Source organism: Osmerus eperlanus, chromosome 19 (genome assembly GCF_963692335.1).
Source record: "Osmerus eperlanus chromosome 19, fOsmEpe2.1, whole genome shotgun sequence".
NCBI lineage: Eukaryota > Metazoa > Chordata > Actinopteri > Osmeriformes > Osmeridae > Osmerus > Osmerus eperlanus.
The window spans coordinates 12,081,583-12,108,553 of record NC_085036.1 but is presented as its reverse complement, the minus strand read 5'-3'; the positions used below and the strand labels follow the sequence as shown (position 1 = coordinate 12,108,553).

General features: G+C 47.6%; 1 protein-coding gene across 3 annotated transcripts; it reads left to right on the top strand.

Annotated features, from left to right (window-relative positions):
• Nucleotides 1-212: 212 nt before the first annotated feature.
• slc8a4a (solute carrier family 8 member 4a) lies at nt 213-24,243 on the top strand. 3 transcript variants are annotated; one of them, XM_062485989.1, is made up of 10 exons: nt 213-817; nt 1,183-1,244; nt 9,227-9,622; nt 9,964-10,989; nt 11,168-11,700; nt 20,979-21,085; nt 22,029-22,153; nt 22,281-22,380; nt 22,761-23,033; nt 23,401-24,243. In XM_062485989.1, exons 3-10 carry the CDS (start codon nt 9,314-9,316, stop codon nt 23,778-23,780), a joined length of 2,853 nt encoding a protein of 950 aa, XP_062341973.1. In that variant the 5' UTR covers nt 213-817; nt 1,183-1,244; nt 9,227-9,313; the 3' UTR covers nt 23,781-24,243. The 3 variants fall into 3 exon arrangements, with proteins under 3 accessions (XP_062341973.1, XP_062341970.1, XP_062341969.1); XM_062485986.1 differs by having other exon boundaries at nt 1,144-1,244; XM_062485985.1 differs by having other exon boundaries at nt 1,091-1,244.
• The last annotated feature ends 2,728 nt before the right edge of the window (nt 24,244-26,971 follow it).

Genomic DNA, 26,971 nt, shown 5'->3' with positions numbered 1-26,971 from the left:
CGCATTCGGTGTGAGCACGAGCAGCGCGAAGCCAAGCCAGCTGCCTTGGTAAGTCTCCTCCCCTGGCTCTGCAGTCCAGGCTCCGCGAGCTGCTGCTCCTGATCGCGCTGTTTCTTGTGACAAAAATGTGTCTAAAATGTAAGAGGGCTACCGTTTACTCAATGCTTCGTTCTTTTTCTCTCTTTTTTTCAATTTCTCACCACTGATTTTTTTTAGGGGGGGCGGTTGCGTCGGTAGTCTCCGTCACTCCACTCATTTGCGCCTACACCCATGTGCATTATTTTGTATTCATGGCGAAACATCTCAGACATTGAGAAAGAAGCACCTGTCATCGTGTGTTCATCAGTCCCAAAAAATACACACATTTTTTGACTTAGGAGTTTTTGTGAAATTAATTTCCTGTCCGGTGATACAAATATTTATACTGTCTATAATTCATAGACTCATTTGTCTTGGCTATTGGTGCAATCAATAAACCACCGCACGGTAAACTGGATTAAAGACGAATTGGGATTTTGTAGATATATAATACCAAAAGACGTAGGTTAAGGTGCTTAACTCATCGCACACCAATACATGGGATGCATAACGTGAACCAATTACGAAGCAGTCAGTTTTGAGTTGGCGACGTTATGAGACAGTAGTCTTCACACGAGGAGGCACCAAGACGAGCGGTGCGTTCTCTCCAGGATTGACAGCGAGACCCAGTGCCTAAGTGCAACGCAATTGAATGTTAATTTTGGCACACAGTGACTTTCTCGTACCAGTGTGGATGCAGATTCATTAGAAGAAGAGGAGCAATTTACGATCTGACACTGTGAGTATGGTTTAAATGCGCACATGATCGACCCCACACCAAGTGGAGACATTGCCATTCGTACTACGCATATGCTGCTGTGGATGAATGTTCATCTAATTTCAATGTTCATGTCATTTCTGTGATTGTTTCCACTAGCTTGTAAGTGTATACTAACCAAAAGACATATTTAACAGTCAACGCAAAGCTTCGTGGGGCCACACTCTTTGACAGCCAGTGTCATGAAATCTTGACTAGCAGATATGAATAGAATACCATCCCGATATCTTTCAGCAATCCACTGTTAAGAAGCCGACTGAAATTATAATTTTTATCTCTTGCAACAGTCGGAAGAGGGTCTGACTTTCCCCTGCCACTTCAAACAGATGGTGCTGGTGGCTGTCTGGTAAAACCAACACTTCACCCTTCTACGGTCAGCTCTGCACAGGTGAGGAATGCTATGAGTAACTAAAATACCCGTTTTTCCTTTTATGACTTAATAAAAGCTCATGGGTCTGCTAGTGGTATTTCAACTGATTTGGGAAATGGTACATCCTGCTGACATAAATCACTGCTGAACAACAACAGTTTTTATGCCAAGTGCAATTTTCCAGACAATCTGCATCATTTTGTTCTTCTCTGAGAGCCATGTTTGGTAAACTCCCAAATTCATATAAGCATGTAACATGCTTAACACCTAAACGTCTGTCTTTGAACATTATTGTACATGTTTCTATGACAGAGTGGAAATTCATCTCAAACTGCAGCTTTAAATACTTACGTGGCAACAAAAAAAAAAGAGGCAAATATTGCTTTTATTGTTTGGTTGCACCTTTGCGAGAAATGAACCTGCACATCCATTGCTCTGTGCTTGAGTGATTCTATAGTAGTGTCATGGTGTGTGGGTGTGATGTAGGATGGAGAAAAAAAGAAGCAGTGGAAACTGTTTTTCTTGAGACTGTTTGATCCTCTTCACACTGTGCCTTCCCCTGTAATAATATCACGTTGATATTTTGTCATTCTGTTTTAGTCACATCCCTGTCAAATAATTATTTTTTCATCCTGTTCCCTGGCACATAAGATGATGTTTGAGGAAATGTGAGGAGGAAGGAGGAGATGGTCCAAAGGTTGTTTTGATGCATATAGCTCTGCCTTTTTCTGCATGTTCTTTGGTTGGATTTATTAGTTAGCAATGGTAAAGAGGCAGGCCAGGAGATTTAGAGGCATTTGGGTAGAAGTTATCAGGCCATTCATCGTTACTAGCAACTGGATTCATCAGTAGGATCTTATTTTTAATGGATCTTGTTTTAAAGTGAGTAGAAATTCAAACTCAGCCAGATAGGCTTAGGAATTTCTTATTTACATTGAAAGCCAGTGACGGGTGACTTTGAGTCCTATTGAGAACTATATTGTTTTGATGGTGGACTATTTATGATGGTGTTTTCTAGTTACGGTGTTCTGCCTGATTTATAAACATGGCTGGGGATCAAATGCAATTTCAACATGGATTGTAAATGGTCTGCAGTATTTCTGTCAATTATTTGTGTTGTGCTGTCACCATGAGTTAGTATTTCTCTGTTTCTGTAGTGTCACAGTGACTGAGGACATCAAAGGCACCTCACACAACAACTGTTCTCCTTTTGTCAATAAGCCCTAATTGTCTGAAAAAGCAGAGCCCAGAAATAATTGCAGTTAACTATTGTCTGGTGCTGACTGTTCTCCACCATAGCAGGGTTTCAAAATCGAAAAGAATTTGAACACAATTAGCATTGCAGTCCGGTTATCCCCTGTTGAGTAGTGTTTGAGAATGCATCTGTATTCTCTTGTACAGCGTCCACTATTTCCAGTCGCTGTCCGTGGTCCTGAATGTGCAGCTCTAGTTTACCAGTTACTTGGAGCCTTCAAGAATAGACTCAGATCTCATAGCAGGTCGCTCATAGAAGAGCTGGTTCTGGGAAGTGCTATTGATTCTATTGATTCTAAGGCTGAAATTAAATGGAACATAAGGTAGCAAACCTCTGGGTGTGAGAGTGTTGTCTTCCCCGGCCATCTCTGTCTCTCTCTTTCTGTCTCTCTCTTTTTGTCTCTCTGTCTCTCTATCTGTCTCTTTCTTTCTCTCTCTCCCCTTTCTCTCTCTATCTCCTTCTGTCTAGCTCCTCTCTTATTACTGTAATTGTTTTTCTGTCTCTCAGACACACCTTCTCTTATCTCAGAAGCTGTGTTAAAGGTCAGCAAGAGGTGTTTCCCTATTCTCGTCCTTGCATGTAGATGAGTGTTTGGTACGTGTAGAGTCAATTCTATTTCAAATCCAGTCATTCCAGGATGGGTTTTAATAGGAAAATGCTCATCACTTCGGCATGGACATTTTAAGATATCCTACATCTCACAGTAATTCCTCTCTCTCTCTCTCTCTCTCTCTCTCTCTCTCTCTCTCTCTCTCTCTCTCTCTCCTCTCTCTCTCTCTCTCTCTCTCTCTCTCTCTCTCTCTCTCTCTCTCTACACCCCCCCCCTCTCTCTCTAACCCACCCCCCTCTCTCTCTAACCCACCCCCCTCTCTCTCTCTCTACCCCCTCCCTCTCTCTACCCCCCCCCCCCCCCCTCCTCTCCTCTCTCTCATCTCTCTCATCTCTCTCTCTCTCTCTCTCTCCCTCTCTCTCTCTCTCTCTATCTCTCTCTCTCTCTCTCTCTCTCTCTCTAACCCCCCCCCCCCCCCTCTCTCTCTCTCTCTCTCTCTCATCTCTCTCTCTCTCTCTCTCTCTCTCTCTCTCTGTATACTATGTGGTGCAGATGTTTCAGCAGTGCTCTGTAAGCATCTTCACACATGAATGACCAGTCTGAAGGGGCTCTGCCCATCGTAGTGTCAGGCTTCCCTTTGTATAGCTCAGAAGGTCAAACCACAAACACAAGACAGATTTGATGCAGATGTTGATATAAATAAGCTGATCCCTTCCCTTGTTGTCTTGATTTATTCTCCGCTGCTGACTTCCTGTTGAGGAGTTATACATTAAGCATTCAAGATGAGATGAAAATGGACTTTCAGAGTCAGGAGCATGTCGACAACTCTTGAGTGGGAATATGCCAACAGAAGGATCTAGATGATATATTGATGTGAATGAGAGAGTTCAGGAGGAGAGAGGAGGAGGGCTGTTCAGGAGGAGAGGAGAGGAGGAGGGCTGTTCAGGAGGAGAGGAGAGGAGGAGGGCTGTTCAGGAGGAGAGGAGAGGAGGAGGGCTGTTCAGGAGGAGAGGAGAGGAGATAAATGGAGAAGAGAGCAGATGAAGGTGAATATACAGATACAGGAGGAGAGAGAGACATGCCTAAACAAAAGCTGTTCAGGTTCATGGAACTCATTTCCCCTCCCCTGTCCTCTGCATGCATGAGCAGTAGTTTCAGGGGCTCGGCCAGCCAGCTGCAGTGTCAGACTTGGCATTCTGCTGTGTTTGCCCCTTGGAAAAAGGTCACCAACTGCAAAGAACAGGCATTAGAAATACGAAGGTGTTTTTTCCGTGCTGGCAGAGTGCCATATGCGACTGAAGTTCCACCCCCCCCCCCCTAGTTGCCTGGGGAGTTGTACATGGTGGTATCCCTCACACCGCCCCTCTACCCATGGGACAGCAGACGGACATTTTATAGAATCGATACGACCGACGGGTGCTTTGCATTTGATGAACGTGAATTACTGGTGGACTGTTTCTTTGTGCCTTGTGTTGCTTGTCTCCCTGGGGATGTATGTTGCCAGAGGAACGTGAGGGTTTTGGCTGAGATGCTGCTGAAAAAGAAAGAACCGTGAACCAACCCATCTAGAGCAAGACTAAATCAGCTTGGATGCATATCATCCCGTTTGATGGGTCTGACTGAAATGAGATAAGAGGTTGGAGACTTTGAACATGCTGAAGCAGGATTAGAATATTAATGTTTTTGCTGCTCAAGGGCAGTGCTGCTAATGTATTGTAATGGCTGCAATCCTTCTTGATGCCTTACAACGCATGTTGTGCGATGGGTATTATTTCCAAATTCCATGTGGACATGGTCATATGTTCTTGAGTTTGTATGAAAGTGTCTGCAGATTTCTACAGAATGGGTATTTCATGGAGAGGTGACTGAGTCACCTCTTGAGTCCTTGACTTCAAAGCCTTCAAGTCTTCCAACCTCTTACTCCCCCCAAAGGAACTGGATAAAAAAACTACTCTCTCCACTCTCCCTCTCCCTTCCTGTCTCCTCTCCCCCCCCTCTCCCTTCCAATCTCCTCTTCTCTCTCTCTCTCTCTCTCTCTCTCTCTCTCTCTCCTCTCATCTCTCTCTCTCTCTCTCTCTCTCTCTCTTCTCTCTCTCTCTTCTCTCTCTCTCTCTCTCTCTCTCTCTCTCTCTTCTCTCTCTCTCTCTCTCTCTCTCTCTCTCTCTCTCTCTCTCTCTCTCTCTCTGTCCAACTTCTCTCCTCCCTCTCCCCTCCATTTCCTTCTCCTCTCCTCATCTCTCCTCTCCACTAACTATCCAGTCTCCTCTCCCCTCCCTTACCCTTTCCTCTGCTCTCCTCTGACTCTCCTTTCCCCTCTCTCTCGTCTGACTCTCCTTTCCCCTCTCCATTGACTTCCTTTCCCCTCTCTCTCTTCTGACTCTCCTTTCCCCTCTCTCCTCTGACTGTCTCTCCCCTCACTCTCCTTTCCCCTCTCTCTCCTCTGACTCTCTCTCCCTCTCTCTCCTCTGACTCTCCTCTCCCTCTCTCTCCTCTGACTCTCCTCTCCCCTCTCTCTTCTCTGACTCTCCTCTCCCCTCTCTCTCCTTTCCTCTCTCTCTCCTCTGACTGTCCTCTCCCCTCTCTCTCCTCTGACTGTCCTCTCCCCTCACTCTCCTTTCCCCTCTCTCTCCTCTGACTCTCCTCTCCTCTCTCTCCTCTGACTCTCCTCTCCCCTCTCTCTTCTCTGACTCTCCTCTCCCTCTCTCTTTTCCCCTCTCTCTCCTCTGACTCGTCTCTCCATTCTCTCTCTCTTCTCTCTCCACTGTTGTGTATCTGCATTCTCTCTTCTTCTGTCCTACTTGGTTATCCCTGTGTGCACGCTCTAGATATGAGGAGCAATTTGAAATGAGCTGAATGAACAACAAAAGATTTAAACCTAATTTCTGTATTTTACAGTAGGAGAGCCTTACGTATTTGAAGTAAATACTTTTGCTTATCTTTGAGTACTGTGATGCTGAGGAATGTATTAACAGAAATTACTTCAAGGTAATGGCATTTTTGTAATTCATTTGCATACATTCTTAATTCAGGCTTGTCAATTCTATGGGTGGAGGGCTTTGTAATTTTCTTGTTTTTGAAAAGTAATATATTATGTGTGTCTACAGAAAAAGGTGTAAAAACGAGCAAGGAACTCTGCTCCTTTGGGAGCAGGGGGAAGACAGGCTTTAAAAAAAATTCATACACCGCTATTTAATGATTTCCATAATAAATGTAACTGGCTATATAGTCTTGGATTGATTTTAGTAGGCGTTGACAGGACATTTCTCCCCTTGGTTGTTGTTGGTGTATTTATTCAAAGCGCTTAATTTCACAGCCACATAATTACCTGGTATTTACTTAAAAAAAGCTACATGGTAACAGCAAAGCTAATTGCACAATTATTGACCTGGTAACTAATTAATTTCAGTAGCTGCTGAGGGTTTTTAAGGTGCTTCCCTTTTTTAATAAGTGTCTTTAACAAGTGAGACATTTACAAGATGGTATCAATTGTGTTGTGATGACAGAGTAATGACGTCCCTGTCGGTGCCCGGCCGACGCGCATGCAGAGCACAGACACACCGCAGGATGTTTTCACTGGGAAAATAGCGTGTCTGAATAAAGAAATTGTCTCTGAAAAAGAACCACGATCTGATAAAGGAAAAGCAATTATACTGGCACGGGGTGACGGAGTGAGAGAATGGTGAGGGGGAAAAGGGGCCTGGTGGGCATCGGAGCAACGAGACTTCCAGGAACATGTTTTGTTTCTGCGTGCTCTGCAGGGGTGACCTGCGGGTGTTCTCCGTCCTGTTCCTAATGGTCCGGTCATTAGCGGGCCTCTCTCGCTGCCTCACTCCGGGTTGTGGCATTGAGCGCCCCTGTGGCAAACCCACAGAGAGAACAAACGCTTTTGTTGTAGTTTATTACACTATTAACCAACGCCACCCGAGCAATTTGTCCGTTTGAATTGTGTGGACTGCAAATACAGACGCGAGTTTTACAGCAGATATCAGGTAATAGCTTTTATGAACAAGCATAAGCATGTCAGTTGTCATTGTCAACTTGATGTACGGTACATAGTTTGTGTGGCATAGCTCACATGGTGGTATTGGATTCCTGTCATACGTGTTGAGGACAGATGGTATATATATTGACTTATCTGAAGGTGGAGGAGATTGGACACATTTGGTGCCCTGACATCCCTGCCTGTCAGACGCAGACCAACCTAAGAGGGATATAACAAACCAACTGATATACAACAAACCTTGCAGCTATATAACAAACCCAATAGGCTTATAACAAACCCCTCTGTAATCCTGGCCTTAGACTCACCATAAACTACCATTATCCCACTTTATCACCTTCCTTCAGCCTTACCTTAGCCATGTTGTGGCAGGCCTCCATCCCCTTGCGTTCAATTACTGAATGTTATTAAGATCCGTCAGCATCGCGTCTGGCGAGCTAGTTTTGTTTGGGGAAGGTGGGTCATTATTCGGGATGCTAATCAATGAGCGGAGCAATTAGAGGGATCTCAGAGGCTCATATTACCAGGCCACTTGACAGAACACCACAAGGAGTGTTCCTATTGTGTTCGCTTTCATTAGATTGGGGTGTGGGGCTATGGAGGGGTGTGTGTGTGTGTGTGTGTGTATCTCTGCCTGCCTTGTTTCTGTGTCCCCCCGTGGACGTTTCTTTGTGTGTTCACGGTGTGTGTGTGTGCACGCAAGTTTGTGTGTGACTGTGTGCAGCCCCGTGTGTGTGTGTACCCGGGAGTGCGCACGCGTGCTGTGTGTGCTTCCATGCTGCAATAGTTTCGGTGTAACACTCACCAGAGAACTGAAGGCAATCTTCAGACTGTCACTTTGCGGTTATGTTGCGTGGTAACTTAAGTACATTTTCAAGCTGTCTCTGTCACGAGGACTAATAAACTGTCAGCTTGATAATGTGAAAATAGCGCCGCAGTTTCTCAGCCACATCTACCAGACGTTTGCTCTTTTGGTTCGAAGACCAGGACTGTGGGTCTTGTGTGTACGCGTGTGTGTTTGTAAGGGAGTTGCATCTTTTCCCTATAGCCGAGGGGTTCATCCGCAAGAAGTGGAGCCGAGAAGAGAAGAAAATAATAATAAGACTGTTCCAAGTTCTTTTAAGTTGCAAGAAGAGCCATGGGAGTATTATGGAATGCAGAGAAAAATGTCACAACACCGTGAATCATAGACCAGATCTTCTTCAGGAAACAACGCTATTCTTTGGTTACTTATCTCCACTAGAGCACGTTTAATCAACGCAAACAAATGCCCCCCCTGTCAGAATGTTGCTGTTATGTTTGCCTTCTACTCCTTGTTTGCCTTCTACTCCTTGTATGGGAGCGGAGAAGGGGAGATATGAGGTCGTTGTCGGGGTCAGAATCAGTATTCTGAATGGTGAGGAGCCCAAGGGATGCTGGGAAGTGAGAGTTGAGGCGCTTCAGCTTGGAGGTACACAAGCGTTGTGTGTCTGTGTGTGTGTTTGGGGTGGGATGGAATGGAGGAGAGGTGGGGGGTAGCAGAGGCGTCATTGGTCATCCATGCATGATTCAAGCTCTTATATAAAACACGACTCAGGCGATACTCTTCAGGGATGAGAAGAAAAAACGCTCTTTCTCTCTCTCTTTCTCTCTCTCTCTCTCTCCCTTTCTCACTCAGGCTTTATTTCTCACTCCTTTATTTATCATCCGTAACTTAGTTACCGCTCTGTGCCAGATTTGATTGCTAGCTCAAAGATTTAGTGTGTACAGTAAATACACAAACGGATTTAGCTCGACCTGTGTGGAGCTAACAAACCTAGTGTTCCATGGACGGGCAGGTATTACCAGCTAGCGACTAGCTAACACCTCCAGGCAATTACGACTCAAAGTTCAAATAGGGGTACTTGAGTAAATAATGAAAGAATTTGAGAAAATCTCGAACTCGCTAAACCTCAGCCCATAACCCTGTTCCTGGAGAGACACTTACATGCTCCATTTGTTTTCATTGTAGTTTGAAATTGTAGAAATCAGTAGAAATTGAAATTGACAAAGTAGAAATTCAGTAGAAATTAGAAATTCATCAGTAGAAATTGACAAAGCCATTTTGTGGGCTTTCTCCCCCACAGAACGTACTACTTTCTAACGAGGTTAGGTTTCTAACGAGCAAATCAGCGCTTCTTCTAATCTTGTGCTTCTTTCTCGTCTCCGTTTCCCAGAGGTGTCCCGTGAAGAAGCTCCTGGGTGCGTGGAACAGATCTGAGACGCACGCCGTCTGACTGACCGACCCGTCGCCGCCTGCCGCCATGTTCCTGACACGCTTTCTCGCCCTCGCTCATCCCTTCACCTCCTGCTTATCCACCTCCCTCCTCCTGGTCGTCCTCCTGGGCCTCACCCACCTGTCCCAGGTCAGCTCGGACCACGCTCCCATCAGCCCCCCGGGGAACTGCTCCGAGGAGGACAGCTGCGCCGACGGCGTGGTTCTGCCCATGTGGAACCCTCAGAACCCGTCGGTGGGGGACAAGGTGGCCCGGGCCATCGTGTACTTTGTGGCGCTCATATACATGTTTCTGGGGATGTCCATCATCGCTGACCGCTTCATGTCCTCCATAGAGGTGGGAGGGTCTTCTGTTATTCTTATTTTTTCCTCTTTTTTTTGTCCCTTTCTGTCTCTCTCTCCATATCTGCATGGTTCTGTCTTTGTCTCTCTCTCTATCTGTCTGTTTGTTCTCTCCTTCTTTCTCTCTCTCTTTCTGTCTGTTCCCCCTGTTCTCATTCTGTGTCTTATTGATTTGACCCGTTTTTGTTCTACTGTCCTCTACCCAATTCAGTTAATTCCATTTAATTCTATTTGTATTTCTCTTTCTTTTAATTGACTGCCCTTCCCCTTCTCTCACACACCTCACACACATGTCTTTCTCACTCACACACACACACACACACACACACACACCAGGTGATCACCTCCCAGGAGAAGGAGATCACCATCAAGAAGCCGAACGGGGAGACGACCACGGCGACGGTGCGTATCTGGAACGAGACGGTGTCCAACCTCACCCTGATGGCCCTGGGCTCGTCCGCCCCTGAGATCCTGCTGTCCGTCATCGAGGTGATCGGCCACAAATTCGAGGCGGGCTCCCTGGGCCCCAGCACCATCGTGGGCAGCGCCGCCTTCAACATGTTCATCATCATCGCCATCTGCGTCTACGTGGTCCCGGAGAACGAGACCCGCAAGATCAAGCACCTGCGCGTGTTCTTCGTCACGGCGGCCTGGAGCGTGTTCGCGTACATCTGGCTCTACCTCATCCTCGCCGTCATCTCCCCGGGCGAGGTGGAGGTCTGGGAGGCCGTGCTCACCTTCCTCTTCTTCCCGCTCTGCGTGGTCCAGGCCTGGATCGCCGACCGGCGCCTCCTCTTCTACAAGTACGTCCACAAGCGCTACCGCGCCGACAAGACCCGCGGGATCATCATCGAGACGGAGGGAGACGGCATGTTCACCAAGATGGACATGGAGATGGATGGCCAGGGGGTCAACTCCCACCCTAAGGAGGTCCTGGACGGGATGCTGGAGGGGGTGGAGGAGGGCGGCGGGGGGCCGGGCGACAGGCCGGACCAGGAGGATGAGGCTCGTCGGGACATGGCCCGCACCCTGAAAGAGCTGAAGCAGAGACACCCGGACAAGGACATGGAGCAGCTGATCGAGATGGCCAACTACCAGGTCCTGGTGCAGCAGCAGAAGAGCCGAGCGTTCTACCGCATCCAGGCCACACGCATGATGATCGGGGCCGGCAACATCCTGAAGAAGCACGCGGCCGACCAGGCGCGGAAGGTGGTGAGCTGTCACGAGGCCAGCGGGCAGGAGGAGGACCCGCACACCATCTACCTGCAGTTCGAGCCCACCCACTACCAGTGTTTCGAGAACTGCGGCTCTCTGAAGATCTCCGTGGGTCGCCACGGGGGGGAGGCGGGCTGCACTGTCAAGGTAACCACGGTTCATCCGCAGCTCCCTCGGATGGCGTTATCACTCGGAACGAAATATAATCATGTCTCTAAGGTTCCTCGACAAGTCACGGGCTTGGGAGACGGTTTAGCAGATTAATTCGTGACACATTTTTTGGGGACCCAAAATGTTTTCACTCCCTTGTTTTTTCTCGCTCCAGGTGGACTACCGTACGGAGGACGGGACGGCGAACGCCGGCTCGGACTACGAGTTTGCGGAGGGCACGCTGGTGTTCAAGCCCGGGGAGACCGTGAAGGAGCTGACCGTGGGCGTGATAGACGATGACATCTTCGAGGAGGACGAGCACTTCTATGTGCACCTCAGCAACCCCCGCATCGTGCACCGCGCCGAGGTCTCCGTCCTCCAGCCCAGCTCCGTCGCCATGGGCAACAGCATGGTGGTGGGAGGGGGGGGGGCGTCGGCGTCCCACGTGCCCCCCAAGGCCGCCCTGGGCGTCGCCCACACCGCCACCGTCACCATCTACGACGACGACCACGCGGGCATCTTCACGTTCGAGAGCGAGGCCATGAGGGTGAGCGAGAGCGTGGGCACCATGCAGGTCAAGGTTCACCGGACGTCCGGCGCCAGGGGGAAGGTGGCGGTGCCATACCACACCGTGGAGGGGACCGCCAGGTCTGGAGATGACTATGAGGAGGTGGCCGGGAAGCTGGAGTTCCAGAACGACGAGACCATGTGAGTAACGATGCTGGACCCTGGCCTGCTGGGCCCTTGCCTGCTGGACCCTGGCCTGCTGGACCCTGGCCTGCTGGGCCAGAACTCCACCACTACAGTTTAGTAAAGGATCGCAGGGTTTCCCGCAGAAAATGTGTTAATTAAGGTGGTAGGGTTTTCCGTTGGGGGGGGCTAGACTAATGGATTCTGAGGGCGGGGGCGGGGGGGTAGTTCGATAGACTAATGCGTTCTGCAGAGAAGGGAGACTGGCGTTGGTCACGGTTTGGAATGAAACAGGACAGAGTAACACGGGGGATATCGCACAACAACAAAAAAACGACGACGTAGTTAAGGCGGCACGCGAGTGTTTCTTAGGCGGGCCGCCTTAACTACAAAGTGCTGCGGGAAACCCTGCATTGTATTGTACAATATAGTACAGTACGGTGTATATTATAGTTTGGTATAGGATAGAATGGTATAGTACAGTAGCGTATAGTATATTATAGTGTGCCCCTTATTCAAATATAGGGTTTGTTGCAGTACGTGGGGGTTGTCAGCTGGGCCAATCACTTCTTCTGTAGTAATGAGGCCGTTTTTATTCACATTTAAATCGGAGGAGGGCAGAGGGAGTAGCTCATTCAGGGAAATTCACAATGGGACTGATGTTCAGGGGGAGAACTGAACGTGATGACGGATGAGCAGAAAGTAGCTGTATTACAGGCTGTTTTTAATGGTGTTCAATCAGAAATAATGGATGTGGCCTGGGTGGCACTGGGAGGCCTCTGGAAAGAGAGAAAACGAGAGAGGAGCTTGAAGGAGACATGATGAGTCTTAATGAATCTTTCTGTATAGGGTAGTTAGGGTGGAAGATGTTTAGGGAGAGAGAGAGGGCGAGAGAGAGGGCGAGAGAGAGAGAAGACAAGAGAGAGAGAGAGAAAGAGGGCGAGAGAGAGGGCGAGAGAGAGAGACTTCAGGCTGAGGGTAAACCTGGTTTGTGTGATGCTGATTCATGCGGCGTTTGAAGGAGAGACTGGGGATGGATTTAGCTGCAGAGAGAGGCAGAGAGAGGCAGGTAGGAGGGCGGAAGGAGAGGTGGAGAGGGGACGAGCGGTGCGTTTCAACAGTTGGTCTCACTGTGGGCGGGGTCTGATGGCTGATGAGGAGAACTGCTCAGAGAGTGGCGTGTGGGCGTGCGCGCGTGTGTACTTCATGAAAACGTGTAACAAGAAAGATGATTGTAATCATGGTTCGATTAAAAGTGGTGTGTGTGTGTGTGTGTGTGTGTGTTAGGTGTGTGGGTGGGTGCACAGGTGCATGCGGCGTCTATTCACATGAGTGTGATTTAAGGATGTGTGTGTGTGGGGGTGGATTGTGTAGGCTGGTTAAGTGAGGAGGCGGGCAGGGTAGCTCTAGGCTACCTTTGTCACTGGAGTATTTAAATGCACATACTGTATGTTCATGAGTAAGTGTGAATTGTATAGTGCGTGTGTGGGGGAGAGAGTACATGTGTTTGTGTTAGCGAGAGAGGGTGTCTGTGGATGTGTGTTTATGAGTCTACGTGAGTGTGTCTGTGTTTGTGTGTATATGAGTCTATGTCTGTGTGTGTTTATGAGTCTATGTGCGTGTTTGTCTGTGTTTGTGTGACCACGGGTGAGCTGCATTCATTTGGTTTCTGCTGACCAGACAATTGAAGTTCTTCTCTCATCAGCAGAAGAGGCTTTCACTAACTGGCTTTCTCCCTCTGCTGCCACAGCTCAGGTGTGTGTGTGTGTGTGTGTGTGTGTGTGTGTGTGTGTGTGTGTGTGTGTGTGTGTGTGTGTGTGTGTGTGTGTGTGTGTGTGTGTGTGTGTGTGTGAGTGAGTGTGCGCTCGCTAGGATAGTAAAACCATCCTGTGTGTGTGAGTGAGTTAGTGTGCGCTCGCTAGGATAGTAAAACCATCCTGTGTGTGTGTGCATAATGTGTTTGCGCATATGTGTGCATGCATGCGTGTGAGTATATGTTTGGAGTCTAAGTTAGCTGACAACCTTCGGCAACAAAGAGCCGAGAGGAATGAACCATAAGGGTGTGTTCTCTGCTCTAGGCTTCAGAGGAGAGATTATGGTTTATTCACACAAATCTCCAAAATTCAAACGGAACACACACAAACATGGAGAGAAATAGAAAAATGTTGTTCACTCTGCGCAGTAATCCGCCAATACAGTCTTTGCATAAACCCCATTCTATTTATGTATCACTGTGTGTGTGTGTGTGTGTGTGTGTGTGTGTGTGTGTGTGTGTGTGTGTGTGTGTGTGTGTGTGTGTGTGTGTGTGTGTGTGTGTGTGTGTGTGTGTGTGTGTGTGTGTGTGTGGCACCACAGAATGTGCAGTTGTTGCAGCATGTGTTTATCTGAGCCAAGAGAATAAAACACCACCATAACAATAAGGATGGAGAAGCCGGCAGGTAAAAGGGCTAGTTTCTCTCTCACACACACACACACACACACACACACACACACACACACACATAATGTATTCCGATACACAAACCTCTATTCCCTTATATAAGATGAGATGAAATGAACAGACATATTCTCTGTCAGAAAAATCCATACCTCAATATGCTGCCTGGATCAATAACCATATGAGCATTCTGAAATACACAGATTCTGAGTTCAGGAGTCAGCAGAGCTTTGAAGACATGCTAGTCAGCTTGATATTCAGCGTAGAGACTCCCACAACAGCTTACAGCAGTTTTTCTGCAAGGCTTTTGAGTTTCAAGTTGTCTTATTTAAGAACAAGTTTCGTTGTGTTTAAGTTCAGTTCTTTGGCCGATTTTATGTTTTTGGAAACGTCTGATTCTTATAGAATTTTTATAGCTCTTAATTTCTCACACGTTTCTTCACAACCCCCCCTGAAATGTCAACTCAAGCGAAATATTCGCGTGATGCTGTATGGCGAAAGTTGATCAATGTTGAGATGTCACTGACGTTTTAGAAATAAATGGAGGCCAGGAGTATTACAGCCATCTGTGGGCATCTTCTGCTATACGACACTACTTCATATTTGTTTATAGTAGTGATTTCGGACATGGTTGACGACGAAAAAACGGTTGGCTCTTGCGATCCGCACGAATAAACAAAGCAAAATGTTTCATTCGTGCGAATAATTTGCGTTGCGTTCGATGTGAACACAGCATGAGTTAGAGGCTACCAAAGTAGTGGGTGTATTCCCTACAACTAGCTGCATCCAGGAAGCGCTGATGTCGACTAAACACTTCTCCCTTTGAGGCCAGACACAGATTGATTAGGGAAAATGTTGCCCCATTTCTCTGACGGCTTTGATTAGCATCTGCAGTCTGTTTGTTTTGTGTGTGTGTGTGTGTATGGGATGGGATGGGGTGGGGGGTTGAGCCAGTTAAGCACTCTCGCAAACCAGATCAAACGATCCCTGAGATCACACACACACAGACTCTCGTCAAGGCAGCGATATATAATCTGTAATCCCTGTGGCGTAAGGTTCAGCTGCAGAGAAGAGAACATCAGGACAGGAGCCAGAAGTGTCATTACCTTACACTGAATCAGATGACACGCTCCAATTTGAGAAAAGAGACACCTCAAACGCACTCATTTGTATTTTCATACATTTCATCTAATCTGTGAATGCATACAAACCACAGTTAGAGTCAGTGTTGAAGACGGTGTCTAATTTCACACCGAACTGTGACAACAAAGGAGGAACACACTGTAGGCAAAACCTTGAGCAGGTTCGAGACCGTCTGTCTGTCTGTTCTCAACAATAACCTGTTGATTTAACACCCAGAACCTTAACCCACAAAGGTAACGAAGGGAAAACTCAAAGGACAGAGAGAAGCATTCCAGTAATAACAATCTACAGGGTAGATGCAGCCAACAGTAGATATGAGACACGTACGCGCAGGATTAAGGGTCAGTTCTTTAAAAGCCCCGGGCCTTACATTGAATATCGACTGCAAAAAAAGATAAGAAAATAATGCAAAAATAAAAGAAAGTACAAATCTCAACTGAATATTGCATTTCTAGAGCTCAGTAGCTTTCCTCCGTGTTGTTCCTCTCTCATCTATGACGTCTTGGCGCTTCGTACGAGCCGCTTGCCTGCTCCCAGCCAAACCGCTGCTTGTGTGTCCAAGTTTGAGTGCATGTGTGGACAGAAATAGACACCCACCCACACATCGTTAGGGAGATGGAGGGAGAGAGAGAAACAGACTTAATGTGCGAGTGCAGCGAAGGCAGAGCGTACTCGTCAGCTCTGACAGAGGCGAGCTAAATAGCGCAGCACAGACACATCTACATATTCAGCTTCCATTTGCTGGGGCTGAGTGTCTGGCCCGGACTCGACGCTAAAGCTGATTGTTTATTTTCGTACGTTAAAAATAAATACAAATACGTGAGCGTCAACATCAAAACATGAGCGTTCACAACCTTTCACACACACACCGCACGTACACACAAACAATCATACATACACGCCGGCACACACACACAGACACACCTATACATACATGTAAGCATGAACGCACACACGCAGTCTTACATGCCACACATACTGCCATGAGATACATTTTTGAAGATGAATTTTACATTTACATTTAGTCATTTAGGAGACGCTCTTATCCAGAGCGACTTACAGTAAGTACAGGGACATTCCCCCCGAGGCAAGTAGGGTGAAGTGCCTAGCCCAAGGACACAACGTCATTTGACACAGCCGGGAATCGAACTGGCAACCTTCAGATTACTAGCCCGACTCCCTCACTGCTCAGCCACCTGACTCCCTGTTAATTTTGCTCCATGCCCCTTCACAGTGTCATGTTCTACTGTGGCTGTCTAAAAGACCATCTATGTTTAGCCCTCTGATGAATGTATTATTCTGGTTTGTTCATGTTTCCCATGTGAACCCTGTGGGTGGCTACAAAGACATGGCCGGCGTGGAGATCCGGCACATTTCAGCCATCTGCTGTAGATGGGACATCTACCTGGGACATGTTTATGTCTCCCAAGCCCATGAAGCTGCAGATCACATGACCCTGACTCCAGGTCACATGACCCTGTCTCAGGCTCAGGTTTGAGCTTTCAGCAGAGTGGTCAAGTTGACAGGAAACCCACACAAGTAGAACTATGGACTTGCATAATGACCTTTTTCAACATCAATGTTTAAGTGATTGCAGTCATGGGAAACACAGTGACCTGAAGTGGTGACATCTTTTAGCTAAAGAGGTTTCCATCTTTTAACGGTTTCTTCTCATTTTGCTGTGTCTGATGTTGTTGGATATAAACATGTCCCAGGTAGATGTCCCATCTATGTCTAATTTAACGGTTTCTTCTCATTTTGCTGTGTCTGATGTTGTTGGATAAGGGAAATTATGCCGTCCCGTTTTTCCTCAGATCAGCCGGAAAACCTCAGAAAACGAAACTGATTTAATCTCTCCCTCTCTCTGTTTCTACCTGTGCTTATCTTGGTGCGTCTGTATTCAGTGACTCAGGCGTTTACTGTGTCCACACAGCACAGCTCCAATGCGTGTGTGTGTGTAATCAGTAGTGTATTCTTTTTCACTCTGGGAAGAGAAGAGACAGCTAGATGATGGATGGCGAGATTACTGCGTGCATCCCTGCTAGGCTATTAACGACATCACCTTCTCCCTCTCCTTGCTTTCCTCACTCTCCGCTTATTCCTTCCTTCCTCTCTTCTCCCTCTCCTCTCTCCCCCGACCCACTCCTCATCTCTCAGTCTCTGGCTGCCGCTGCCTCGCGCCCACACGTTAGAAGTTAAAACAATTAGGGCCTACAAAGGTGTTTTATTCCTACACCAGGGATGAGAACTTGGGGGAAATTAATTACATTCTTCATCTCATATCTCAGATCTCCTTTCTTTCTGTCTCTCTCTGTCTCTCTCTCTCTTTCTCTCGCTCTCTCGTTACTTCTCTACTCCCCCCTTTCTCTTTATTTCTCACTGTAATTATGTGGTGGCACCATTTCAGGGTTTCTCCCTAGACCCCTCAGCCCTTCTGCTGAACCTGCATCAATACTAGATTAGCCCGGGTGAAAGGCTTCAGTAACTCTGCATGGATGCAACACATGCAGCTGTAATACGTTCATGGAGGTGTGTGGGCTGGGAGGGAGGGAGGGGAGGGAGGGGGGGGAGGGAGAGAGGCTTGCAGGCAGGTGCACAGTCATGTGATGCAATGTTCACAAGGATATTTCATCATTAGCTGGACACAGGATCAAGACACGCATCATAGGTCTGTGGGATTCTACTGGAAGAGAGGAGAGAGGGAAACGGAGAGAGACAGAGAGAATAACAGACAGGGAGACAGACATAAAGAGAGAGAGAGAGAGAGAGAAGGGAGAAAAAGAGAGAAAAATAGACCGGATAAAGAGAGAGAGGGAGAGACCGAGGAGACAATAACACTGCATCAGACACAAAGCCAAAGACCCAGTTTTGGAAATGAAGCAACCAGATGGAATCAATACTTGATGAGTGAATGAACAAAGGAGAATAGCCAAACAGACATCCAGCGTGTTCCGGGAGGGAGGGAGGGAAGGAGGGAAGGAAGGAGGGGCAAGACGGGAGACAGGAGGAGGAATAAAGGGGACAGCTTCCTTTTGGTTCTTACTAATCGTTCCCCCTCGGGGATTCACTTGGTTCCTTTTGATCAATGATCCAGTAGTGTTGAGGACAGCAGAACAGAAGGGGGCCAGGCGGGTGGAACCGCATAAGAGAACAGGGGTGGTTGTGCGTGTGGAACCCAACCTTAGAACCTACCGTTTCCCCTCTCTTCTCTCCCAGAGCAGCTATGTAGCCATGGGCTATAACTTCTTAACAGAACGTTACATTACACTATTTCCACCTGTTGCCATGCCAACTCTTGAATTTGTATCTCTTGCAGTATGAGAGGGTGCACAGCCATGCAGACGACAACCCTTGATGCTGTTAATGTGTGTGTTTAGGGGGGCTCACCGGGGGGGGGGGGGGGGGGGAATGGGTGGCTGTTGGGGGACTTACCTGAGGAGGGTGGCGTTACCAGAGGGTAGGGGCTCCTCTCTACAACCACCATGACCCTCTATTTAAGGGTTTAAGTTGGTTATAGGTACTGATCTGTGGACCTCAGTGACCATGGCGTGTAAAGAGGGCTTTACAAACAACACTAGATCAGATGTGATTCTTCGCCTCTTTACCCCTGTGGACCCTCACTGTGTTTGTCGTACTTGTCACATGCTCGTCACATGCTCGTCTTGTGCTCGTCACATGCTCGTCACGTGCTCGCTGGCTCGTGTGTTGTTTCTTTGTGCACCCGAGGGACTAAGTCAATTTGTTTACGTATACAGAACTGTGATTGGGTGTGTATGAGTGCGTGGGTGGGTGTTTTTTATAAATGTGGGCGAATGTGCATTTGTGTGTGAATATGAGTAGGCTTATGTATATGAATGTATCTCTGTGTGTGTGTGTGTGTGTGTGAATATGTGTGTGTGATTATTTGCTCTGGTGAGCAACAGTGTCACTCATTACCTGAAGGCCAGCGCGTGCTGCTGAGGCCCTGTGGTTAATGAGATGCAGCAGTAGCTGTGATCCTGCTGCTGAGGCCCTGTGGTTAATGAGATGCAGCAGTAGCTGTGATCCTGCTGCTGAGGCCCTGTGGTTAATGAGATGCAGCAGTAGCTGTGATCCTGCTGCGGTTGTGCTCGCCTCCCATCACCAATGGAGCATGTGCATCTCTGCCTGTCTGTGGAGATAGCCAGGACTGGCTGTGTGGGTGTGTTTGTGTGTGTGGGTTTGTGTGTGGGCGTGTTTCTGTGTGGGTTTGTGTGTGGGTGTGTTTCTGTGTGGGTTTGTGTGTGGGTGTGCATCTCGGCCTGTCTGTGGAGATAGCCAGGACTGGGTTATCTCCCTGGGTGTGGGTGTGTGTGTGTATCCCTGCCTGCCTGCCTGCCTTTGTTTTTGTGTCCCCCGGTGGACGTATCTTTGTGTGTTCACGGTGTGTGTGTGTTTGTCTGAGGGGTGGTATGTTGGAATGGATGGACCCACGCATGAGACACCTGGGGCCTCTCCATGCATTCATGTGTCAGAGCCGGATTGCGTGCGTGTGTGTGTCAGAGGGGGCCTGGGCTCTGGAGGAGCAGCACAGCTGAGTGGCTATCCTTATCTCTGTCCTAGAAAGAGCAGCTCAAGTTGCACCACTCCAGCAGCCCCAACAAGGACCGATCAGCCTCTGATAGCTGCCTGTCCTCCTGCCTGCCTGTCTGCTCAGGTTCTGGTAGCTGGGGGGGGGGGGGGGAGGAGAGAGTGCTGAGGGGAGAACCAGGTAGAAGGGGAGGGAGGATTGGAGGGGGGAACAGCAGGAAGGTGGGGGCCAGAGGTGTAGTGTGGGGAGCCGAAGTATGGGGTTTACCCATGTGATGAATGTGGTGTGCTGACCAGTAGAGTTTTATATCCTATCGAATGTGATTATATCTAGGTCTGAAGAATGAAGCGTCCAGTCTGGCTTGGGTGGGGAGATGAAAGCCAAGAAGAGGTTCATCCATATTAGTAGTGCGACACAGAGACATTCAAGTGGAGGCTGGAGATAAGGGGTGTGTGTGTTTGTCAATGTGAGGGAGAGAGTGTGTGTGTGTATAAGAAATAAAGTGTATATGACTGTGTGTGTGTGTGTCACTGTGTGAGAGTATAAGTGTGTGTGAGAGAGGATGAGTGTGAGCGAGAGAGAAAGTGTGTGTTTGTGATTGAGAGAAACTGTTTGGAGTGTGTGTGTGTGAGACAGAGAGAGAGAGAAAGAGAACGAGACAAAGAGAGTGTACTCTGGGTTTTTCATTTCAAACGGCTAGACTTCTTAATTGTTTGTTCCCTCAAAGAATTTCAGGCTCTCTTTATTATTCATGAACTATAACGACCAGCGTCCGGTACATCTGTGCATATCTCTGTGCTCTCCTCTTCCTCCTGCTGTCCCTCTTGCTTCCCTAACTTGGATAAAAAGACATTTTTCTCCACACATCTGCTCCTTGCCAACTGGTAGTCTAACCCAAGCTGCCACTGTTGTTCAGTCTCAGTTGTATTAAACAAGCTAACTACATTTAGTCATTTAGCAGACGCTCTTATCCAGAGCGACTTACAGTAACTAACATGTGTCTGTCTGTCTGTCTGTGTGCTGTCTGTCTGTCTGTCTGTCCGTCTGTCCTTCTGTCTGTACCTACCCACTTGTCTATCTACATCCTGTTGGTCTACCTACCTGTCTGTCCGTCTGTTTTCCTACCCGTCTGTCTGTCTACCTGTGTACCTACCTGTCTGTCTGTAGGAAGCTGTTGGATGTGAAGATCATTGATGACGAGGAGTACGAGAAGAACAAGACCTTCACCATAGTCCTGGGGGAGCCGGTGCTTCTGGAGGTGGGCCAGAAACATGGTGAGTGTTTCCAGCACCCGTACCTATGCTTATAGCACTCTGACATGCTTATAACACCCTTATGCATGCTTGTTACATCCTTATCTCTGCTTTAACCAACTTACCTCTGCTTACACCATCTCAGACATGTAATTTCTGACAGAATCACATGTGTGTCAACCAGCAGTTGTCTGGACCTGGTTTTCACCAGGAGTAACTGTACTACACTTAGCAGTTTATTATTGAAGGCTTACACTGACCTGTTCTCATCCAGGCATGTGGTCAGGAGTCAGGTGGCTGAGCGGTTAGAGAATCGGGCTAGTAATCTGAAGGTTGCCAGTTCGATTCCCGGCCGATTCACCCTACTTACCTCGGGGGAATGTCCCTGTACTTACTGTAAGCGTCTGCTAAATGACTAAATGTAAATGGTCATTGGCTGGAATTCAAGACTTCAGTGGTGACCGTTAGTCCTCAGGGTGATCAAATTCCCATTCACCACATAATTGATTTATTCTAAACACTCATTAAATACATTTTATGTAGCTTTTACACTGCCAATATAGCTTTCTGGCGACTGTACACCGATTAAAATGTTGCATGGAACATTTAAAAGAACATTGTAATGTGTTTTATATTAATTGGCAGTGACTGCAGGCAGACTGTGATTAGGGCAGGAAGTAAGTGGTCCATGTTGAAACTCTCCAGGCCTTCCTCTGTCACTGCATATTTATAATGGTCTTTTACACTAGTATAATGATCTCTGTTCACATCACTTGTTTCTAAGATTGTAATAATGTTTGAAAACCCAACTTTGCTTGGATACATCTTTCTCTCTCTCGCCCTCTCTCTCTCTCTTGAGACTGTTTGGTTGTCGGTAGGTGATTTCGTGTTTGAATATCCGCTCGGATTAACGACATGTGTCCATGGTGTCACAACAGCTCAGAGTGTTTTGTTTGTGTCCTAGGGGACTCCAATGAAAACAAGCCTGTTGTCGTGGGTGACGAAGAGGAGGTGGCGAAGATGGGCTGTCCTAGTCTGGGGGAACACACCAAACTGGAGGTGGTGATCGAGGAGTCCTATGAGTTTAAGGTAACACCCCCCCCAAATAACCCAGACCTCTCCTCTCTCCTGCAACATCTACCTGCCTTCATGTCTACAAAACGCACGTCCAGCCAAAAGCGTCTAATGAATAAAATGTATGTGTGTGTGTGTGTAGAACACAGTGGATAAGCTGATAAAGAAGACCAACCTGGCCCTGGTGGTGGGCAGTAGTAGCTGGAGGGAGCAGTTTGTCAATGCTGTCACTGTCAGCGCCGGTGAGTGCCTCTGTCTGTGTGTAATAGTTGCAAGAGGTACTTTATTGATCCCTGAGGGGGAATTGCGACGTTGCAGTTGTTGCAAGTATGGGAAAAGAAAGGTTACCAAAACAAAATATGCAAATACGAAAGGAATGTACAAGTACAAACTCTCTTAGGATTTAGTTTGCTCTCTCTATGCATTTCTCTTTTTCTCTCTCATACCGTCTCACTCTCTCACTCTTTCACTCCTTCTCTCTTGTTCGATATAGTTCTCTCTGTATTTCTCTCTTTCTATCTCTTCACACGTGAGGTGTTTGGAACTAGTCACAGTTAACACAAACATACAAACGACTCCTACACAAGGCACCAAAGCCCTTCTCCCCTCCCTCGTGCCTCAGGTGACGACGACGAGGAAGAGAGCGGCGAGGAGCGACTGCCCTCCTGCTTCGATTACATCATGCACTTCCTCACCGTGTTCTGGAAGGTTCTGTTTGCCTTCGTCCCGCCCACAGAGTACTGGAACGGCTGGGCCTGCTTCTTCGTGTCCATCTCCATCATTGGTGGTCTGACAGCTGTGACCGGTGACCTGGCCTCTCATTTCGGCTGCACTGTGGGCCTCAAAGACTCGGTCACCGCTGTGGTGTTCGTGGCCCTGGGCACCTCGGTTCCAGGTGGGTAGCTAGTTGGTCTGGAGGTTTTGGACCCATCTGGCTTTAATCTGCTGTCAGGGTTGTTGGTGTATAACAAGCTAAGTTTGTTCTCTCAGCTGCTGTCTGTCGCCCCAACTTATTGTACAACCTCTGAGTCTATTTTAGGTTTCACAGTGTGCTTGTGAGCTCTCTTGTATTCCCTCTCTCGCCTCCTCTCTCTCTCTCTCTCTCTCTCTCTCTCTCTCTCTCTCTCTCTCTCTCTCTCTCTCTCTCTCTCTCTCACACTCATACACCTCCTCCTCCTTCCTCTCTTCTTCCTCATACTCCCTAACTCACCTCCCCCTCCCTTTCTCTCCTCCCCCTCCTCCTCCTCTTCCCTCGTTCTCAGACACCTTCGCCAGCAAGGTCGCTGCCATCCAGGACCAGTATGCCGACGCCTCCATTGGCAACGTGACCGGCAGCAACGCCGTCAACGTCTTCCTGGGCATCGGCGTGGCGTGGACCATAGCTGCCGTCTACTGGAGGACAAAGGGCAAGACTTTCCACGTGAATCCGGGCTCGCTGGCCTTCTCCGTCACCCTGTTCACCATCATGGCGCTGGTGTGTGTGATGGTGCTCATGTACCGCCGGAGGCCTGGCGTGGCCGGGGGGGAGCTGGGGGGACCACGGACCGCCAAGCTCATCACCTGCTTCCTCTTTGTCTCTGTCTGGTTCCTGTACATCCTTCTGGCTTCTCTGGAGGCCTACTGCCACGTACCCGGGTTCTGAGCGAGGCGGCGGAGAGAGGAAGAGGAAGAAGAGAGGAAGTGGAGTCATCTCTTCTACTTGCTGTTTACCCGTCTAACCCCTTCTCACTTCCTGTTGTCTAAATGTACTTCTCCTGGGTGTTTTTAGGTATTTGTATTATTGTCATTTATACAGTAACTGCTTGACTGTGGAGGTGTGGATCCTGTTTACAGCGATAGCCTTAGTCATTGGAGCCTGGCCAAACCTGCCGGATACCCGAGTGACATCATTGGAGGGCTCGTACCTTTATCACACCTGATTCTGGCTGTCTGCACAAGGAAGGGACCCAGGAAGGTAAACTACACCTCACTCTGCTCAGAAAACTCTGATCTTGAACTTAGCTTTTGAGCTCTGAGGACTTTCATTCACACCAGACCGGCCCCCCCACTCCACCGGTCCCCCACAGGACAGCCACCCCACTGGCCCCCCTCTCCACTGGCCCCCCTCTCCACTGGCCCCCCTCTCCACTGGCCCCCCTCTCCACCAGCCCCCCTCTCCACCAGCCTCCCTCTCCACCAGCCCCCCTCTCCACCAGCCTCCCTCTCCACCAGCCCCCCTCTCCACCAGCCCCCCTCTCCACCAGCCCCCCTCTCCACCAGCCTCCCTCTCCAAACATGATCCCTTCTACTCTTGCCACTCTGCCACCCCCATGCCCACCGACCTACCCCGCCATTGTGCATATGATAACCTACAACCTCTGACATGACCAGTGATCCCCTCCCTTCCCCAAACCCCCTTCTCTCCCTCTCTCACTCTTATTTTACTTAATGACGTAGTGTTTGTTTTGTGCAATGCGAGGGTGATTTTTTGTGTTTTTGAAAAGCCAAGGTCTTTGGAAATGTGAAGGGTGGAAGTCTAGGTAGATAAAACAATGGCAACTGATCAAGGTGCTTACGGCCGATCGTGTAACTCTTTGGCTGTCTGCCAAAAGAGTTATGACAAAAGGAAATAATGCAGTGTGTGCATGGTGTTGCGTTAGCATTAGCAGACTTATAGACCAAAATAAAAATGACATATGTTATCCAAGAAATGGTGACCTGTTGAACTAGTGTTTGTTAATAAGATGAATATTCATATTTATTATCTCAAGCTATTTATTATTGTGTAATATGTATAAGAATCCTGTGTCTGTACATGTGAGAAACACTTACAGGATGAGTGTGCAAGTGTCTTCATTTTGCATGTACTGAGTGAAGACTTTCTGGTTAAAAAAAACAATATTATAGTGTTTTGAAATATTGTACGTGACCTTTTTGATATGGCTGTGAGTGTGAAGTTGTAGATGTGAACCACAGCTAAGCACAGCGTTGTGTGTGACTCTATCACTGCCTGGGGGGGGGGGCCTCCAGGGCTAGCCTGTGGGCTTACAGAGTTAACCTATAGGGGCCCCTCCAGGGCTAGCCTGTGGGCTTACAGAGTTAACCTATAGGGGCCCCTCCAGGGCTAGCCTGTGGGCTTACAGAGTTAACCTATAGGGGCCCCTCCAGGGCTAGCCTGTGGGCTTACAGAGTTAACCTATAGGGGCCTCTCCAGGGCTAGCCTGTGGGCTTACAGAGTTAACCTATAGGGGCCCCTCCAGGGCTAGCCTGTGGGCTTACAGAGTTAACCTATAGGGGCCCCTCCAGGGCTAGCCTGTGGGCTTACAGAGTTAACCTATAGGGGCCTCTCCAGGGCTAGCCTGTGGGCTTACAGAGTTAACCTATAGGGGCCTCTCCAGGGCTAGCCTGTGGGCTTACAGAGTTAACCTATAGGGGCCCCTCCAGGGCTAGCCTGTGGGCTTACAGAGTTAACCTATAGGGGCCCCTCCAGAGGCTTTTTATACAGGACAATGGTCTGGTCTAAACGTAACTCAGACCAGTGAAAGTGGTTTACAGCTTATTTGGCATTGTGCAATGAAAAATATATTTGGGGACCATGCGTGTGTGTGTGTGTCAAAACACATCTGTGTGTGTGTGTGTGCGTGCTCTGAGAGAGAATGTGTGTGTGTTTGGGTAACTGTGTGTGTGTTTGGGTAACTGTGTGTGTATTTGTACTAGTCCTTGTAATCAGCGCTCTATGGAAGGCATGGCTTTATCTTATTAAGGAATGTTTACTTAGACGTCCAGTCCAAGGTTCATGATTCCTAAAATGAGTTTACAATTGAAAACTACAAAACCCTTTCAAAATAGGGTCTGAATATACTTTTAACATATTTAAACTGCACGGCAGTGACGAAACACAGCTTAGTTAAGGGTTGAGGATAGTCCTTCGATAAAGCCCTACACGTTTACAATGACACCTACAGTATAGACAGAGCCAAGAATCAAACCAAACAGCCTGCCTTTTGTGTTTCATACAGGTGTGCTGGCTTTCTGTTTTTGAAATCTGTAATTTATCAGAACCATTTATAGGCCATTAGGTGTGTTCTGAATGACTTTGCTGCTTTATTTTTACGTTTTAACTCTCGCTAAATATATGGAACGTGGAAATAAACGTTGTTGCTTTTGATGATCATTTTTGTAAAGTTTGATTCAGATGTATGTTAAAGCCATAATCTGTTAGTCAAACGTCAGCTCTACAGTGTTCACTGTAGAGCTGTGTACAAGGCACAGAAACCATTTGAGCGTGCACAAAGATTTATATATTCTCCCAGTATTTGTGAATAAGGATTAACATTGAAGGGGGAAAAAATAGCATCCTTTCTTGTTTCTTGACTTCCTGTGTTTTTGTTTGTTGTACAAACATGGCATTTACACAGGCAATAGATTATGGTTTATTTAAATACATTTGAATTTGGGGCTTTCGCTATCAAAACAGATTACTATGTTTAGGAGAGATAGAATATTCTTATATATATATTGTGTGTCTCAACAGATTTCTTTTGCCCCAAAAAATACAAAATGTAATTTAAAGACCCTCACTAAAACAAAACGGATGCAAGAACAGATCTAGAAAAGGCAAAAATGAAATGATTTGATATCAATATTTTATTCCAATGTAACTGACTAATACTAAAACGATGTAAAGCACACACACACATGCACATTTGTCATGAAAATAATGAGGTAAAATGTTACTGCAGCTACTGTAGGCCAATCTGTACATTAATCTGCCTTCAAGGCTAAAACCCTCTGATCTTTGCTCAGATCATTAGAAATGCAGTGACAAACCAAGCTTGGATATCCCCCAGTAAT